The 19,909-nt window shown below is 36.5% G+C and overlaps 1 protein-coding gene across 2 annotated transcripts; it reads right to left on the bottom strand.

Moving 5' to 3' along the window:
* Positions 1 to 14,518: 14,518 nt before the first annotated feature.
* LOC110229794 lies at positions 14,519 to 17,384 on the bottom strand. Of its 2 annotated transcripts, XM_021030681.1 has the most exons (7): positions 17,299 to 17,384; positions 16,644 to 16,859; positions 16,218 to 16,523; positions 15,872 to 16,102; positions 15,371 to 15,788; positions 15,048 to 15,278; positions 14,519 to 14,964 (listed from the first exon to the last, which is right to left on the bottom strand). In XM_021030681.1, the coding sequence occupies exons 1-5, from the start codon at positions 17,312 to 17,314 to the stop codon at positions 15,583 to 15,585; spliced, it is 975 nt and encodes a 324-aa protein (XP_020886340.1). In that variant the 5' UTR covers positions 17,315 to 17,384; the 3' UTR covers positions 14,519 to 14,964; positions 15,048 to 15,278; positions 15,371 to 15,582. The 2 variants fall into 2 exon arrangements, with proteins under 2 accessions (XP_020886340.1, XP_020886339.1); XM_021030680.1 differs by having other exon boundaries at positions 15,048 to 15,788.
* Between the last annotated feature and the right edge of the window lie 2,525 nt (positions 17,385 to 19,909).

Raw genomic sequence — 19,909 nt, 5'->3', positions numbered from 1 at the left:
TAAAATAACCCTAAAACTAATCCCTGATTAATCCCCGATTTTAATCCGATTTTCCGATTAATCGCTAGGCCCATGCCGAGCGCCCGACTAGCGCCTAGCGATTTTTCAAACAAGGGGTATGCCCCATACCTCCACACTCATGACATTTCAGATCACGCCTTTTTCCTGATGTTTTGTTCGCATCAGACCTGTTGCCTGACTTTTCTTCATCAGACATGTTGTCTGACTTTCCTGCATCACCCCTGTTCCAACGATTGGGTTCCCTGTTTTTACCTCTTTCTATATGTTTCAGAGCTTTTCCAAAGTTTCTGGCCATGAGAGACATGTTGTCTCTGATTTCTTGCAGCGGATCTGGGCCCTTTTCTTCATCAACTTTGAACGCTATTCCTTTGTTTAGATTTCGTTGATCTTCAGCAACTTTCATTTCTTCAGACTTCAGAATACCAACTAGGTCTTCATATTTAAGAGTATCTGTGTTACCTGATACCCTCATGACAGCCTTGTGTGCAGCATACTTCTGTGGTAGACAACGAAGCAGTTTCTTCACTAATTTCTTCTCTTTATATGTTTTTCCCAATGTCTTCGCCTCATTAGCAATACCACTCAGTTTGGAGCTGAACTGAACAACCGTCTCTGTAGGATCCATCTTCAGATTTTTAAAATCTGTAGCCAATTGATCCAACTTGGTGCGTTTTACACTAGTGTTTCCTTCATGTGATTTCTGCAGAATATCCCACATCTGTTTAGCAGACTCACTTTCTTGAACCAGATTGAATTCATTATCATCAAGGCATGAGTAGATAGTATTCATGGCTCTTGCATTAAATTTGGACAGACTCTTCTCTGCATCAGTCATGTTTGTTTTTGGTTTCTTCACCTTCAGACCTGCCTCGGTTGTGCTAAACGGAGCTTCCCAGCCATCTTCAACTGCAGTCCAGGCGTCTTCACCATGTCCTCTGATTAACTGCATCATCCGTTTTTTCCAGTAGCCGTAGCCTCTGTGGTTCAACATCACAGGTCTCTAGAGTTCTGTTTTTGACATCTCTAATCCGCATGATCTTAACCTGAATTGAGTCAGAACTCAGGTCGGCCACCTGCTCTGATACTAAATGTTATTATGTAGATGTCGATGGGATTGAAAAGAACCTCTTTTCTTTATTAGGAATCACTTAAACAATCTAATAGAAATGTTTAATCAGATTTACACGACGTTGACACAACTCGTCACTGACCAATTCCTACTCTACCCAATCTCACAAACAACGCAACAACTATGCTGGACACTCTGATCACTCACCAACAATCCTAACAGCTTTTAGCCTAGAACTTGTGATTCACAGAGATGGGAAAACGGCCAACCTAAGCCTAACGCTTAGACTGCCAATATATAGGTACCCACACAAACGCAGCTAATCTAATTTCCTATTCTAAGATCTCTTCAAATCTTGTATCCTTGATTTGCTTATATCTCGAATAACTTGATTCTCATGTTCTGGAAACTCTAGTCACCAATCGCAGCTCGCCACATCATCATCATTTAATGTCTCGCAGCTTTCTGCATACAGCTTTCTCCTGTGCTCCACAGGATCTTCCTGTAACTCGATATCCATATGTCTTCAAGGATGACACATATAAATTCGAGAGACTTTCTTTTTTTCACCTGCCGCAATGGCGTGTGCACAAGGTAACTTCTCCAAGTCAAACATGCGACACGTACACCTTTTGTCTCTCAAATTTATAATATGGAGAGATGATCCACTTGTAACTTGTACTTGATTTGCATCTATCTCTTGTACAGTAAGTAGCTTAGCGTAATCTACACGACCCTGTTCAAAAAAAAGATTGTTATTAGTGAAACATATATACATGTAGCATCGAATGTTTGAGGAGGAGTAAGTAATACCTGCAGAATTTTCTCTACCCCACTGTGGATGTCGGATTCACACACTCAAGTATTTTTATTAAGTAGGAAAGATTACTCTTGAGGTACAAAAATGAATATGTAAAGAGCTTATAAATTGTTACAAAAATTGTTATAGTATTTCTTACTCGAGAGAAAGATCCCCTTTTACATGGCCATGGACCCTTCTATTTATACATTGAAAAACGACATTTACATGGCTAATTAAGTACAATTAAAGATCCCCTTTTAAATGTATCTGCTCACCAACAAGATTTCCCTAATCTGAAGTGTACGATGAGGGACGTTCCGTCTTATTTGTTTGAATAAACGCTCAATTTCTAATCTCCTGTACGTTCGCATAGCCGAACCTTTATTTGCTTCACTTGCTCGCACAGTCGAACCTTTTCCTTTAATAAAGAAATAAAACAAATTTTTATTAATAGCTGAACTCGTTTTCGAGCTGCCTACGTACCCATTTCGGGATCAAGCCACACCGTAGTTCATGTACATAAAAAATGCGTGTAGTTTTAAACATAAAACTTCTTCAGGTTGATCACGTTCCAAGGTCGCTTGATTATCCTGTCTTCTAGTTCTTTTAGCCTATAAACACCGTTCCGAACCACTTTGGTAACAATGTAAGGTCCTTCCCAATTAATACCGAGTTTACCGGCGCCTTCCTCTTTTTTATTGTCAAAGACGCGCCTTAACACATAATCTCCTACGAAGAACGGCTTACTTTTGACTTTAGAGTTGTAATATCGGGCCGCCGCCTGGTGGTAATTCTGAATCCGAATCAATGCTTGATCACGCCTTTCATTTATGGTATCTAGTGAATCATTAAGCATTGTTGAATTTTTTTCCTCATTTAATGGTGCTTCTTTTCGGCGAAGTCCGGGCACATTGAGTTCAGCTGGTACTACTGCCTCCATGCCATAAACCAAAGAGAATGGAGTTTCTCCGGTAGGTCGCCTAGGGGTTGTACGATAAGCCCATAGGACGGGTTGGAGTTCTTCATACCATCCTCCCTTTAGATGATTTAAGCATTTCTTGAGATTGCTCAATATTGTTTTGTTCGCGGCTTCAGCTTGACCGTTTCCTTGCGGATATCGTGGATTAGAATAACTGACTTTGATTCCCCAGTCCACACAAAAGGCATCAAACTCGTGAGAAATGAATTGTGGCCCGTTATCAGTGACTATTTCGTACGGAATTCCATGTCAACATATAATGTTTTTCCAAATGAAAGTCTTCACCGCCGAATCCTTGATACCAACATATGCCTCAGCTTCAATCCATTTCGAAAAGTAGTCCGTCAAGACCAAAAGGTATTGTACACCTCGAGTTGATCTGTGCAACGGTCCAATGATGTCCATTGACCACCTCATAAACGGGTACGGGGCGGAAATGGAGGAGAATAGTTCCGAAGGTTGATGGATCAATGGTGCATGGAGTTGGCAGCGCTTACATCTTTGGGCGAACTTAACACAATCTGTGATCATAGTGGGCCAATAATATCCCATTCTTTTAATTTTAAAAGCCATAGCCCTTCTTGATGAATGACTCCCACATAATCCTTCATGCACTTCGCTCATAACGATTTCGACTTCGGGCCCAAAAACGCATAATAGGTAAGGGTCACCGACACCTCGTCTATACAATGTATCCTTTGATAGACAAAATTTCGCGCTAACGATTTTCATTTTCCTGGCCTGCCACTTATTCTTTGGGAGCTCGCCTGTCATGATGTAGCGCTTAATTGGCTCCCTCCAGTTAGCCCCCTAGTCTTTCGCCGGAATTTGGTCGACCTTGTGAAATACTCGTGGCTCTGGTTCGGGATGCTCTTTTGGTTCAAGAATATCTTCCTCGATCAATGGCTCGGTCTCTAATACTGTTTCTGGATTCACATCTTCTGCTAAGACATCGGGTTCCTTGTTAGATGTGTTCGACCCCTTTGATTTCCTCCGTTTGATGGGTGGCAGTTCGACCTCTGGTTCACCACGGTCACGTGCCGCCGCTCGAGATCTTGTAACGACGAGGGTTTCTTTGTTATCTTGAATGCTCCGCTCCGAGATGCATTCCACTGGAATAACTCTTTTTAACTCAGGATCTGATGTTGACGCCAACGCGGCAAGTGCGTCCGCGGTTGTATTCTCTCCCCGAGGTATGCGAATTAATTCGAATTTCGAGAAACTTTTAGATAGATCCTTCACCACTTCGAGGTATGCTTCCATTCTTGAGTTCTTGGCCTCGTAGTCTCCATTAAACTGGTTAACTACTAATTGCGAATCACAATAAGCGACTATTTCCTTAGCTCCAACTCCTTGTGCTAATCGAAGTCCGGCAATCAGGGCTTCGTATTCTGCCTCGTTGTTGGAAGCATTAAATAACAATCGGAATGATTGTTCTAGAATTTCTGATGTTTGAGATTCCAACTTGATTCCCACTCCGGATCCTTGTTTTGATGAAGACCCATCTACATGTAATTTCCAAGTTTGGTTCTCCGGTTGTTCTATCGTTCCAGGTATTGGTAGCTCGGTCAGGAAATCTGCTAAAACCTGAGCCTTCATACTGATTCGGCTTTTGAATTCTATATCGTACTCGCTCAATTCCACCGCCCATTTCGCCAAACGTCCGGACTGACTTGGACTATGAAGTATTGTTCGGAGTGGCTGGTTGGTTAATACTTCGACCGGATGGGATTGAAAATATGGGCGCAGCTTCCGAGCCGAAGTCACCACCGCGAGTGCGAGTTTTTCCATCATTGTATACCTGGTTTCCGGATCCGTCATTGACTTACTTATGTAGTAAATTGGCTTCTGCTCCCCGCGGACTTCCCGGACCAAGACTCCGCTAACCGCATGGTTTGAAACGGATACGTACAAATAAAGCTTCTCATCCACTTCTGGTTTGGACAATATAGGTGGAGTAGTCAAGTATGCCTTAAGCTGCTCAAAAGCTTCTTCGCACTTCTCATTCCAAAGGAATCCTTTGTTTCCTTTTAGAATTTGGTAAAAAGGTAACGACTTATCTGTTGATCTCGAGATAAAACGATTCAAAGCCGCAATCCGCCCAGTTAACCGTTGTACCTCCTTGAAGTTCCTTGGGGATGGCATGTTTAAAAAGGCGTTGATTTGATTTGGATTTGCCTCAATCCCTCTTTTGGTCACGATATAGCCGAGAAATTCTCCGGATGGGACTCCGAATGTACACTTCGCCGGGTTTAGCTTCATTTGATATTTATTGAGAATATCGAAACATTCCTCTAAATGCTTAACGTGATCCCCCTTCTTTAACGATTTAACCAACATATCATCTATTTAAACTTCCATTGTTTTCCCGAGATGATTGTGGAACATTTTGTTAACCAACCGTTGATAAGTTGCTCCTGCATTTTTCAAACCAAAAGGCATTACCTTGTAACAATAGATACCTCTATCGGTGATAAATGACGTTTTTTCTTGGTCTTCGGGGTTCATCATTATTTGATTATAACCCGAGAAGGCATCCATGAATGTTAACAGCTCATTCCCAGCGGTGGATTCTACAAGTCGATCTATATGCGGGAGCGGGAAACTGTCCTTGGGACATGCTTTATTGAGGTCTGTGAAGTCGATGCAAACCCTATCTTTTCCATTCTTCTTTTTGACAACGACAGTGTTTGCTACCCATTCCGGGTATTGCACTTCCCTTATGGACCCTATCTTAAAAAGTTTGTCCACTTCGTCATTTACTATTTTTGCTCGCTACAATCCGAGCTTTCTTCTTTTTTGTTTTACCGGCTTGAAGCTTGGATCCACGTTTAGTTCATGAAAAATTATACTTGGATCTATGCCAGCATATCCGCCGCTGACCATGCAAATGATGTTTTGTTTTTCCTCAAAAGTTCGATCAAAGCTTCTTTTATTTGGCCAGTCAAAGTTGCTCCAATTCGGACTTTTCGATCTGGTCTGTCTTCTTCCAACACCACTTCGACTACTACATTCTCTTTTTCCTGTCCACTAGGAAATTTTGGTCTTAGTCCCTCTTTTGCGGGTTTTGTTAATTGCTATTGGATCTTCAAACGGTGGCTAGCTAGATAACATGTCCGTGAAGCTTCTTGATCTCCCCGAATTGTTTCCACTCCACTTGATGTTGGGAATTTGATACATTGATGATATGTAGAGGGGACTGCTTTCATTTGATAAATCCAAGGAGTCCCGAGGATGATGTTGTAAGCCGCGGGCTTATCGAAGACTACAAAATCCATGATCTTTGACACTCGTTTGGCGAGGACCGGTAGCTTGATTGTTCCGAGAGACATGGCTGATTCACTTGTGAATGCAACTAATGGGGACGGAGGCCCTACTATGTCCGCCCGACTAATTGCCATTCTTTCTAAAGTACTTAAAAAGATCAAGTCGACCGAACTGCCTGTATCGATAAGGATCCTCGATACTTCGAAGTTGGCAACGTCAAGGGTAATGACCAGGGCATCATCATGAGGTCTTTCGAGGTACCGCGTTTCTTCTTCGTTAAATGATATTGATGCACCTTGGAAATCGACCTCTTCGCTCAAACTTGCTTTGAGTAAGACATTTCGTCTATGTTTCTTGATGGAACTTATCGAATCTCGGCAAAGTTTGGAACCTCCTAGAATCACATTGATCTTACCCTTCGAACTCCTTGGTTCTTCCTCGTTGGATAACCTTGGTCTTTTGGAATTTTGATCTTTGGAGTTATCCTTTGCTTCGTGGTATTCTTTCACAAAATCTTTTATGTCGAATTTGGAAAGATCTCCAATGGCCCAAAGCTCAGCGAGGTGCCTTTTAAGGACACTACAATCCTTGGTTAAATGTCTGGTTACTTTATGAATGTCGCAATATTGACTTTCATCACGGACCCAAGTGTTTGACCTTCCTTTCCCTTGGAATTGCTTTCCGACGGTACTGTTGAAGGGTTGCGACCCAAATTTCCTTGGTCCTTTGCTTTCCCTAGGCTCAAACTTCTTAGTAGGGACGGTGATTGCCGGCTTTTCTTGCTTATTTCTTTTGGCGAAATTTTCTTTTTCGTCCTCTACTTCCATCCAGTTGTTTGCGCGGAAGAGTGCATCCTGAATTGTGTCTGGTTTATGAAGTATTAAATCTTCTTTAAACCTTGAATCATGTCGCAATCCTTTTCGTAGGGCGGATAAAGCTGATTGTTGTGAGATTCTTGGGAGCTTTGACAGCACTCCTTTGAACTTGGTGATGAAAACTCGAAGTGACTCATTTGATCCTTGTGATAGGTTCCAAAGATCGGCATCCGAAACGCTTTTATCCATAAGGATGGAATATTGCTTTAAGAACACAGCCGATAGTTCGTCGAAATTGCTAATCGAACCCGGCTCTAATTGGGTGAACCACATTAGAGTTTTGCCGCATAGATTTTCTGAAAAGAGCTTGCAGTACCCTGCATCTTCATCAGCTTCATCCAATTCGACTCTTCCAGCAGCGATCAGAAAAGCTGCGAGATAGCTCTTTGGATCCTCCAATCCGCTATAAGGGTCCAACTTGAGCTTCCGGGAATCTTTGATTCTCAAACTTGCAATTCGCGAGATGAAAGGAGTTCTCCTAGCTTCTTCAATGACTCGATTGATGTCTGGCTCCGAACTTGTAGCTTGATGAAACTTTGATTTCATTTCTTTTAATTCCTGGCTAACCTTCCTCATGGTCTCGAACTGGTCGAGGCTTTCCTGCTCGTATTGATCTGCAAGTTGATCTTCACCTTCGAGCTGTGTCTCTCCTTCCAACGGCTGAACTGCCGTATTAATATCACCAGGAGTCGTTTGTCCGCTGGTTTCATTTCGCGCAGCGGAACTTGGCGAGTTGAATATCCTTCTTCGGATTCCCACAGGGTTTCCTGCACTTAAAGAGCGAACACGAGTTTGTATAGTACTGACGTTTTGACTAAGAGATACCTGGGATGTTTGTAACGTGTCGATGGCCTTTTCCACATTCGAGAACTTCTGCGACATTTCCGACATGGTTTGTTGCATAGCTTTGAGGGTTTCGGCCAATGATAACTCAACGGCATCTCCTCCGGACATTGCTGCTTATCTCGGAAATGTAGTAAAGAAAAATCTGACCACTCAAGAATCCTCTGTCCCCATAGACGGCGCCAAAATGTGGATGTCGGATTCACACACTCAAGTATTTTTATTAAGTAGGAAAGATTACTCTTGAGGGACAAAAATGAATATGTAAAGAGCTTATGAATTGTTACGAAAATTGCTATAGTATTTCTTACTCGAGAGAAAGATCCCCTTTTACATGGCCATGGACCCTTCTATTTATACATTGAAAAACGACTTTTACATGGCTAATTAAGTACAATTATTCTCTATTAAATGTATCCGTTTTGATCTTTGATATTAATGCTCAACGTTCGAATTTGAATTGATTCCGACCTTCATGGGCCTCGCCTTTTGGCCCAAATGTCCTTGGACCGACTTAACCGTGACTTTGACTCCGGACTCGTGTCGAGGTGCAGTCACTTTGGATTCTCCTTGTGGTGATAACCACTTCGACGGTTCCTTTGACTCACGGGTCTAATGGGCTTTATCCTTTATGGGCCGTTATTCTGACTACGTGGCAATCTTTGGTTGGTCCCGGACCTCTGGTGCGGGATCCGACACCAACACCCACGTGTTAGAGTTGTTGTCATTTTTAATGCATCTTTCCTTCGATGATCTGCAAACCATCTAGTCATCATAGATCTAATGATTTCTAACAGTTCCACGATAGGATAACTCCTAGCGTGTGACATCACCTTATTCATTGATTGTGCAATATTGCTTGTAAGCAAATTGTACCTATCATCAGGAAAATGTACACGTGTCCACAGTCGCACATCATCTCTCTCAAGGTAATCATGAAGTGCAGGATTCAACGCTTTAATCTGATTAAATATTGTCTGAATATCGACATATCTGAATGCATTCGCTGCTTTCTTAACCAGACAAAATGCTTCCCGGTCTTTAAAACGAACCAATATATGTTTGCACAAATGGTATGTACATATTCCCCGGCTAGACTTTGGATAAACCGCAGCGATTGATTTTCCTATTGATTTGTGGCTATCATAAATAATTGCAAGGCTTTCGTCATCTGGAATAACACACTTGAAAAACCAGTCCCATGATTAATCATATTCTGTATCAAGCACGGCAAAAGCTATTAGAAAAATCTGAAAATTGCCATCTTTCGCAGTTGCCGTCAGAATTGTCCCTTTGTATTTCCCCTGTAAAAATGTCCCGTCAACGACAACAACTTTCCTCATGAAAGGAAATCCATTCATGCTTGCTCCAAAGGCTAGAAACAAGTACTTAAATTGATTGGCTTCGTCGACATCAAGGCGCGTATAAGTTCCAAGATTTGCCCTCCTTAGCATGTACAAGTAAGTATGTAGCTGCTCATAACTACTATTAGGACTACCCCTAACCAATTCGCGAGCATGCCTTAGCGTCCGATAAGCCTTCCAATACTCCATCTATCAAAACAAAATATTATTGTTTAGGTGAATCTAGTTGAATATGTAATAAAAATTAAACATAGTTACCACTATTTTACCTTGATCTGAAAGCATTTATTCAACGCTTCAGCAACATGCATTAGCAATACTGTGGGCCCAACTCCACCAACAAAATCCTTGTACAACACTCCAAGAATATCATGAGTTACTTGTCGGATACGTGAAGAACGCTCTGTCATTGAACATGTATGTTGTGAAACAAACACACAGACGTGAAACTTTGGGTAATCTTTTGATGTTGTAGCTCTCACCCTCCACGTACAACCTTTTACCCAGCACTTGATAATCAGCAAAAATGGTGTCGACTTATCAACATAAAAATCAAACTTTTGTACCACAGTTAGTATCTTCAATCGCGTCTCCAAATGTTCTTTCGTTTCATAACATTGACCAACAGCCAAATCCACATAAGACAAGTCTAATTTCACGAAATTAGCATCTTCCTTTAGTTCGTCAATAAAAATCTCTGAACTCCTCTCTTCAATGGTAACAATGCGTTAGGTTTTTCTTCTTCTTCTGGAAGAATCCCATACAAGGTAAAATTTTCATCATCGGAGTCTGTACCATCAGAATCGTCACAGTAATCGAATCTCGTTTCTTCATCGTCAACGTCTTCATCGTCTTTACTATCAGCATCTTGATCACAAACTTCCTTGTGAAAATCATCATCTTCATTCACGAAATCGTTTATGCTTCTTGCTCGTTTTTTGAAATTTTGTTTTTATTCAACAAAAACTTTCTTCTTCACTTCAACGCAAAGTCTAACTGTTTCTCTCTTCAATTGACACAAGAAGTGTGTAATTGTCGACAATTACCAATAATAACCTGAGGTCCAGGTAAGTTCTGCGACAACACCTTCGAAAGCTTGTAGCTCAACACGACATCATATTCTCTGTGATCCAGCCCATAATCTTCATACACCATTTGAATGCAATCAGCATAAATGGTTTGACGGTTACTTTCTAGAATACGACAACCCCTAGCATTATCAACAACAAACAACCATCGATTTTTTTCATAGATCCAACTACAACATACGAGAATCATCTGATCCATATCCAATCCATTGCCTTTGCTTGGGGACATTGTTTTTTCTAAACCCAGAAACAAGATTTGAAGAACCCAAAATCATGAGAAAAAACTAAAAAAAAATACGTAATTTGCTTAACCCCAATAGGAAAAAAATTGTGAAGTCGAAAGACACCCCAAAAGGAAAAAATGTAATTTCTCCATGTTGCCTCAATGGAGAAAAGAAAACTATGGAGGCCACATTTTTTTTCACAAAAACCCTTGATGTCGACATTTAATGTTTTAGTAGTAAATATGGTAACTGCTCTAATAAATCTGTCATTTCAAAGAGAAAAAGTTGTCACCCCTGTAAATCTTATTATAGCAAAAAAATCTGCCAAAAAAAAAAAACATGTCATCAAAGGGGTTCATAATTGCAAATCTGTCGTAACATACAACATTATAAACGTCATTCTAGCAATTTTTTCTTTACTTTAACAAATATGCCATCAAATGGCAGATTTGTGGTAATATAATTTAATCTGTCATAACATAAAACAAGTCTGTCATAACATAAAATATTATATTTTGAAAAACAAATTTGTTGTAACACGACAGATTTTATGGTAACATTATAAAAATATGTCATAATATATAATAAATCTGCTAGCATTAGACGTCAATCTAGTTATTAATTTTTAGTCAGCAAGCCAAAACTATTACAACATGACAATTTTTTTTCGAAAATAACAAATCTGCCGCTTCTTACAAATTAAATCAGCCAAACATTACAATAAGTCTGTCACAAATTGTTAAAGTTTGTGGTTGAATTAAAAAAAAAAAGAGATAATTGGGTGAGAGACAAAGATCTGAACTATATTTAGTTTTTTATTATTTTTTGTCGGAACCCAAAACAAAGAAAATTTTAGCCCCTCTTTTTGCCAGAAATAGCGTCACGCGTGTTTCCATTCGACATGATATAGTTTAATACATGAGACATCAATATGTTGTACATGAATATCTAAAAATCTTTATACAGTAAAACCTCTATAAATTAATACTCTATAAATTAAGAGAAATTGTTAAAAATGCCCTTTTTTCAATACCCCTTTTCAAAAATGCCCCCTTTGAGAGTCTATTTTTAAGTTTGCCCTCTTTTAATTTTTAATGACCATTTTACCCTTATATGAAACAAAATTAGGTCCACAAAATACAAAATATTTTTTGGCGGGAAAAGTGATCCCGCAATTTTCCCGCCAAAACACTTGTAAAAACCTTTAAAATACCTTGTAAAATTTTCCCGTAAAAATTTTTCCCGCCAAAAATTTTTTTTGCGGGAAAAGTGATTCCGCAATTTTTTTGGCGGGAAAAATTTACAAGGTATTTTAAAGGTTTTTACAGAGTATTTACAAGTGTTTTGTAAGGTTTTACAATGTATTTTAAAAGGTTTTACAAGGTACTTATAAGGTTTTATAAGGTATTCATAACTTGTAAAACCTTATAAAAAACTTGTAAAACCTTATAACTTGTAAAATCTTATAAAATAGCTTGTAAAATCTTATAATATCTTATAAATACCTTATAAATACGTTGTAAAACCTTTTAAAATACATTGTAAAACCTTATAAATACCCTGTAAAAAACCTTTAAAATATCTTGTAAATTTTTCCCGCCAAAAATTTAACGCCAAAAAAATTGCGGAATCACTTTTCCGGAAAAAAATTTTTTGGCGGGAAAATTTTACAAGGTATTTTAAAGGTTTTACAAGTTTTTACAAAATCAAATTTGTAATTTTGATGTGTGCACATTCTCATGTTTTCCTTATATATTTGTGATATTTTTTATTAAAAGAAAGGTAATTTAGTCATTTTGTACATAAAAAGGGGTATTTTTAAAAATGGACAGCCAAATGGGGCATTTTTGAAAAGGGGTATTGAAAAAAGGGCATTTTTGTGAGTCTCCCATAAATTAATAACCTCTCTAAATTAATAAATTCTTCCGGCCAGAGTTGGGACTACTGTAAAATATGACATAAATCGATAAATTAATAAGATAATAATTTTTTTGAAAATCTCATGTAAACAATGGTCTCATCTATATCATAAATTAATAATTATATAGATTATATATATATATATAATATAAATTTATATATGTTATATATGAATTACTATGATATATATTTAAAATATAATATGTAAAAAATTTGATGAAATATGACTCTATTATTCAAAAAAAGTTTGTGTTATTTTTTAAACTTAATAATTGTTTCTCTACTTGTAATTAGTTTTTAAAAGACATTGTTTATAAAGAAAAAATTTTATTTTTAGATAGATATTTTTTTAAGAGTAAAATCTCTCTATAAATTAATAATTATTAATTTATCGATAAATTAATACCTCTCTAAATTAATAAAATTTCTTAATCCCAACATTATTAATTTATTATAGAGGTTTTACTGTAGATCTATATATCTACCTTATATGTTACCTTCCTCCTCGTATACCGCCATCGTTTATATTGAGCCAAGATCGAACAGAGCACCACACTGTAATAGCAACACTTTAAATTCAACACAATTAGTGTTGCTATTATGATGATTTTTTGTAAGTTCTGGTGACAGTTTAACAACAACAGATGAAAATACAATGACAATTCAACGAAATCGGTGAAGATCCGGTGATAATTCGAAGAAATCCAATGATATTTCAATGTCCAATTACAATGCATTATTCACTTGCTCCGTTCAACAGTTTGGGATACAGTGATTGTAGTTATGTTTGTAGCGTTTATACAAGTATACTAACGTTAATAACGTTCTATATATGTGTTTACATATATACAAATGTTAATAACGCTCTATACATGTGTTTACATGCACACAAATGTTAATAATGATTCATATACATGTTTACATGTATACAAATGTTAATAACGTTTTATACATGCATATATAGATCTAATAACATAACACTATAATTATTTTTAACGCTCTATACATGTGTTTACATGTATATAAATGTTAATAACGCTTTATACATGTATATATAGATCCAATAACATAACACTATAATTATTTGTAACGCTCTATACATGCGTTTACGTGTATACAAATGTTAAAATCGTCTAATGTATATTTGTAGCATGCTAAAATTTTCCTAGTTTGAAAAAAAACCAATATTTAATGTTAGTCTGTATATTATTAAATGTTTGGTTGCATTAAAAATCCGTCTACTTTTTCTTTTTGTCTCATGTAAATGTTATATCATGTGACTAGTATTTACTCAATGTCGCTTCATTTCTTTTTGCCAATAAAAAGTCAAGAGCACTTTCCCACGCGCATAAGCGTGTAAACAATTGGTTTTTTTTGTAAATCTTTTGAAACCAAGGGCTATTGATAACGATTTATTTTCTCCTGTCTTAGACAAAATCGATTTTTGTCGATTCGCTAATTTGATGCTCTATTTTGTCTCTGCGCCAATCGTCCCTAAAAAAAATCAGTAAAAAAAAACAAATTTGCTAAAATTCTTTTAGTCTGTCGTAACCATATTCAAAAAAATCTGGCAAGCAAATAAGTCTGCGAAAATAAATCTATCACAGATAAATAAGTCTGCAGTTTATAAATTAATCTGTCACAACTTAATAACAAACTTTTCTAAAATTGCTGAAATTTTTTATGAACGGTAATTCTTTTTTTACACATAAGACAAATGTAGTTTAGGCATAAAAATAACTCATTTAACCCTAATTATTTGTGAGTCAATTTAATAATTAAACTCAAAATTCGGGTTAATCTAGTAACTCTCCCTTTATTTAATCTGATGTTTTCATTTTATAAACAAAGAAACTTTTTATGCTGATATATTTGATGTATAATTATGACTGTACACGTGTCGCTTTACCCTTAAGACTTTTCTTTATGGCACTTTGATATCTTATGACTGGAGATTATTTAAGGAAATAAATTTCATAATTATTTAACTTTTTAACAATAGGGTCACAACTGTCATAGACAACTGATGAGTGATGACAATTAGAAAAATGTCGTATTTCTGAGACTTGACTAAAAAATTAGATAATAAGCATTCAAAGAGAGATTCAATCCATACATAAGTTCGAAACATCCACAACAAAAGAAAGCAGCTCACACATACGGCGTTCTTTAACTTAAGAAGTAATAACCTTCTGTTTCTTACGCGGCTTCGGCGGACTAGCAGAGGGATATAAAAACTTGTGGATAATCACCCCTTCATCGAATAGGCGTCCAGGCCATACTGATAAGCTTTTGTGATCGTCTGTTGTAAGCTTCTTAGGCTCTACTAAGAAAGCATTAACAAGTCTGGAATGCATACAGGTAAGACCAAGGGTAAAGTTGACGCATCCTTGAATTTCATTTGAGATGACAATCACACTTGGTGGTACAACATACTTGTGAGGAGTGTCTATTTTCCATAAAAACATGTCGTTTACCATCATTTGAACTCTCTCAGTTTTATTCCCAGGAACTATAATACATCAACAAAGATATAGATTATGTAATGTAAAGAGAAAAAGGAGCGTTAAGAGAGCGTAAGGAAAAAGAATTCACCTTTGGGAAGGAAATAGATTTTGGCTTTCTGAAACTTCTCCAGCACATCATCTGAGAATGGTATCTTCTCAGCATAGGCCCATATTGACATCTCACCATAATAATCTTTAGCATCAAGAAGCAATTCGATTCTCGTATAGAGAAGTTCAGGATCTAGATCACTAGGGAATGGGAAATCCTCAATGTCCCAGAAGACGCCTACCCTAGGCCCTGGGACAGGTGGGAGAGGCTCTGCAAGGTTTCACAAAACAGAACGCATAAACAATTATCAAACGAGCAATAAAGGTAGATTACAATCGAAGAGATAAAAAGAAAAATCTAACTGGAGAAATCAAGGTTTTTTATGGTATCAACGGGAGAGAGTTGTTGGTTGTTCATGATTTCAACGGGAGAGACTTTTGGCACTTCCACTGCCTTCTGTTTCTTCACCTTCTTCCTCCACCGCTTATTAAATGGTCCGCATCTGGTTGGGCCGACAGAAAATCTTCTATCGAATAACGATCTTGGCCAATCTGAGGATCCGGGATCGATACACTTAGGCTGTACTAAGAAAGCAGAGTAATATCTCTGCTTGCATTCCAATTAGATAATGGGAGAAGTTAATATTTTTTCCTTGAGTGTTGATGTCATTTGAGATTACGATCACATTTGCCTCTACACCGAACACAGGATAAGTGTCCATTTCCCATAATCGAATGTCATGTGACATCCTAAGAAATCTCGCAATTTTATCCCCAGGAACTACACATATGTAAAGAGAATAGAGTCGATTATATAAATATATGTAAAGAGTGTTAAGAGAGCTTCAAGAAAAAAGGATTCACCTTCGGGAACGAAATAGATTCTGGCTTTCTGATACTTGTCCAGCACGTCATCCGAGAACTGTATCCTCTCAGCATAAGCCCATATTGATATCCCACCTCGATAACCTTTTTCCTCAAGAGTCGATTTAATTCTCTGAAAGATTGTTTCAGGATCAAGATCATTTGGGAATGGGCAATCCACCAGGTCCCAGAAGACGCATGTCATAGCATCTGAGGAAGGCGTGAAACGCTCTGCAAGATTTCACAAAACCGAGAACGCAGAAACAATTGAGAAATTAGTTAACTCAATCAGATCGGTCCGATGAAATCTAAACAAAAAAATTAAAGATAGAAAGAGAAATATTACCAGAGAAATCGTGTTTGTTAACCATAGTTGTCGAATCATTTCCTAATGGATATGTCCAGGAACTTAGTAGGGCTGGATTACTAAACATCTGGTCTGGTACTTGTCCTTCAAGCGGATGATGTGCGAAGTGAACATCGAAACCTCTTGATTTCAAAGCCCAAAGAACTCTTTTGGTCTCCTTGTCTTCAGGGAGACTTTTTGAGATTACCATGAAATTTGATGGTTTATGTGTCGAAGTTGGTTTAATGGTCGGTGTGAGGAGAAATGCGTGGGAAAGAATGTCGAGTAACATTGAAATACCTGGAACTGTATACATCAACAGAGATCAAGGTTAGATACATATATATATATATATATACAATATATGCGAGTAGAAAAGAGAAGAGTGTGTAATAATAATTAAAGGTTTTAAGTAAAGGAAATCACCGTTGTGAGAGAAAAAGAATCCGGCTTCGAAAAATTCCTCACTCGTATTCAACTCCTCATTTTCATCTGTCTTGTCAGGATAAGCCCAGATTTTCAAAGGCATATCACGATAACCGTCCGACAGAGCTGCCTTGATATTCTGATAAATCGAGTGAGGATCGATATTTGTAGGGATTGGGTAATCCTTGAGGTCCCAGTAGACGACTGTGCAAGACTCTTCACGAAAAAGAAAAACGGAGAACAACGCATAAACGATTAGGAAACAGAAGAATTAAAAAGAGATTACAAAAGATTGAGATATCCATTAACCATGAATTCAATAGATATGTATATGAAGGACAGACCGATAAAATGATATCAATCAAGCAATTTCGTAGAAAGGAAGAGAGCAGAGCCGGCTCTAACATTTTGAAGGCCATAAAGCTTAGAAAAAAAGAGAGGCCTAATTTCTTCTCAAAAAAATTGTTAAAGCATTACTGCAAGTGTGGGACTCGAACCCTCAACCTTGCACTTCTTTCTGACCAGCATTTAACCAGTTGAGCTATAAGAGAATTTTAGAAAAAGGAGGGCCGATATATTAATAACTACATCTGGGGCCACAAGCACATGCCTCCCTAGCTTGTGGCTAGGGCCGGCTCTGGAAGAGAGATCTTACCGCTGAAGTCTATCATAGTTTCGACGCGAGTGAATTAGAGACTTTTTCTCTTCCGGAGGAGAGAAACATGATAAGAAGAAAACTCAATTCGGGTTGAGAGGGTCGCTTCCTTTTTATCTGCGGCTGATACCGACTGACTTTTTAGGGTTAGATCTGTGCCTTGTTTTCAGCCGTTGGATCTCATCGTAAATTTAAGATGTCTGCGATTAAAAGATATATATCTATATATACATTTTTGGATCACAATTAGCAAATAAATCCTGAAGTTGAGAAGTATTTACAATGACATGCCATTAGCATTAATTATTTAGATTTGTTTTATTTAAGTAAAGATTTTTAATTGAAATTCATTTCTCATATATTTAGCAAAAGTCTCTACAAAATCTTTTCTTATCTATTTAAGTAAAGATTTTGAAATCAAATATGTTCTCAACAATTTACCAAAAATCTCTACACAATCTTTTTAAAAATCTCGACTTAGTTAACTTCTGATTTTTATCTGCAAAAAAAAAAATTAATTGTAACGAGTGATGTAAAAATCGGGAATGTTGATACTATAATTTCTTCTACTTCTTTTTTTTCATATAATGAAAATTATTTTTTAGGCATATTTTCTTAAAACCTCTAAACAAAACAAAGAGTTTCAAAAGATAGCTTCTCTTTTGGCGGGTCGACCCGCAAATCCGCAACTCTCTACGGGCTTATCCGCATGAACCTGCGACCAGTAGTGGATAAAAATATTATTCAAAAAAATAACAAATGATGTTTAATTTTACGGGACGGGGTTATATGGTGCAACGGGTTTAGATCAATATTAATATTAAACAATCTATATATACATTTTTGGATCACAATTAGCAAATAAATCCTGAAGTTGAGAAGTATTTACAATGACATGCCATTAGCATTAATTATTTAGATTTGTTTTATTTAAGTAAAGATTTTTAATTGAAATTCATTTCTCATATATTTAGCAAAAGTCTCTACAAAATCTTTTCTTATCTATTTAAGTAAAGATTTTGAAATCAAATATGTTCTCAACAATTTACCAAAAATCTCTACACAATCTTTTTAAAAATCTCGACTTAGTTAACTTCTGATTTTTATCTGCAAAAACAAAAATTAATTGTAACGAGTGATGTAAAAATCGGGAATGTTGATACTATAATTTCTTCTACTTCTTTTTTTTCATATAATGAAAATTATTTTTTAGGCATATTTTCTTAAAACCTCTAAACAAAACAAAGAGTTTCAAAAGATAGCTTCTCTTTTGGCGGGTCGACCCGCAAATCCGCAACTCTCTACGGGCTTATCCGCATGAACCTGTGACCAGTAGTGGATAAAAATATTATTCAAAAAAATAACAAATGATGTTTAATTTTACGGGACGGGGTTATATGGTGCAACGGGTTTAGATCAATATTAATATTAAACAATATTAAACAATATACGATGGATGAAATCCTAGAATTAAAAATCAAAATTTAATTATAAAATCAGAAACACTAAACAAAATAAACAATATTAACAAAACAAATACAACTTAAAATTTTGCAAAATAATTTTTTAGTTGTAAAAAAATCGACCCGCGGTGTACCGCGGGGTAAAATCTAGATTTGGAAGTTTAAGGAAGAAAAATCTTTTTTTAAAAATAATAGCTCCGCGGTGTACCGCAAGAAAAATCTTTCTCTTAAACTGAGGCAAGAAGAAGAAGAAAGCCAAATGTCGTTTAAGTGTATATAACTATATATAGATATACCATTTAAACCTAAAACACAATTAATATACTCAAAACTATTAATATAGATATATGGATGGTACATTTATAAAATAGGTCGAAATATTATATTATACTCTCTATTAATAAACAAAACTAATTATATTTAGATTTTTTTAAAAAAAATTATAGCCCCGCGGTGTACCGCGGGTTCAAATCTAGTACATGTATGTAAAACTTAAAATGAATTAAACGAATAATTCAACTAAAATATTCCTATGCAATCAGCCCAGCTCCTCCGTCAAACCTAAATAAATCAACGGTTGAGATTATTTAGAATCTCTACCATCTGATCCATCGCTCCTATTATTGGTTGAAATTTATAGCTTAATTAGTGGGTTGACAGTAACAACAATCATTCCGTGATTTTAATAACATTAATATTCATTATTATAAATATTTTAAGTACATTTTTAAAATGTTCGGAGCTAGTTAGATTGATATATAATTTTCTTTTATTATAGATTTTTTAACCCTCGTTTACAAAAAAAAAGATTTTTTAACCCTCCAATTAAATGAATTAAAAAAATTCTTATTCAAAAGATATTAGTTTATTTTAAAAACATTTTCGATGGCAATAAAAAAAAAATGTACTTAAAATTTTCTAAAATCATATATATGAAATGAGGTGAACTCTCTCCATAAAATAGACACGTCAGCGTAGGAGAGAATGACACGTGTCTTTGTAAGAATATTTAGCTTTTCGTCTTCTCTTAATAATCTCATTGGCCCCTTTGGGGAGAATCTTTTTTTTAAAAACCTCTCTTTATTCTCACTACCCCCTCTTCTTCCTAATTTTTTCATAAACCAATTTTACCCTTTATCATTCTTTTA

Source organism: Arabidopsis lyrata, assembly GCF_000004255.2.
Source record: "Arabidopsis lyrata subsp. lyrata unplaced genomic scaffold ARALYscaffold_3, whole genome shotgun sequence".
Taxonomy (NCBI): Eukaryota; Viridiplantae; Streptophyta; class Magnoliopsida; order Brassicales; family Brassicaceae; genus Arabidopsis; species Arabidopsis lyrata.
The sequence above is the reverse complement of the archived record's forward strand: the minus strand, read 5'-3'. Positions and strand labels throughout refer to the sequence as shown.

Bases quoted from the DNA above. Each gene is read 5' to 3' on its own strand.
- LOC110229794 (XM_021030680.1), bottom strand. The intron at 16,524-16,643 runs GTGATTTCCTTT...TGATGTATACAG, and splicing joins ATTCTTTTTCTCTCACAACG to TTCCAGGTATTTCAATGTTA. The intron at 15,789-15,871 runs GTGAATCCTTTT...ACATATGTGTAG, and splicing joins AATCTATTTCGTTCCCGAAG to TTCCTGGGGATAAAATTGCG.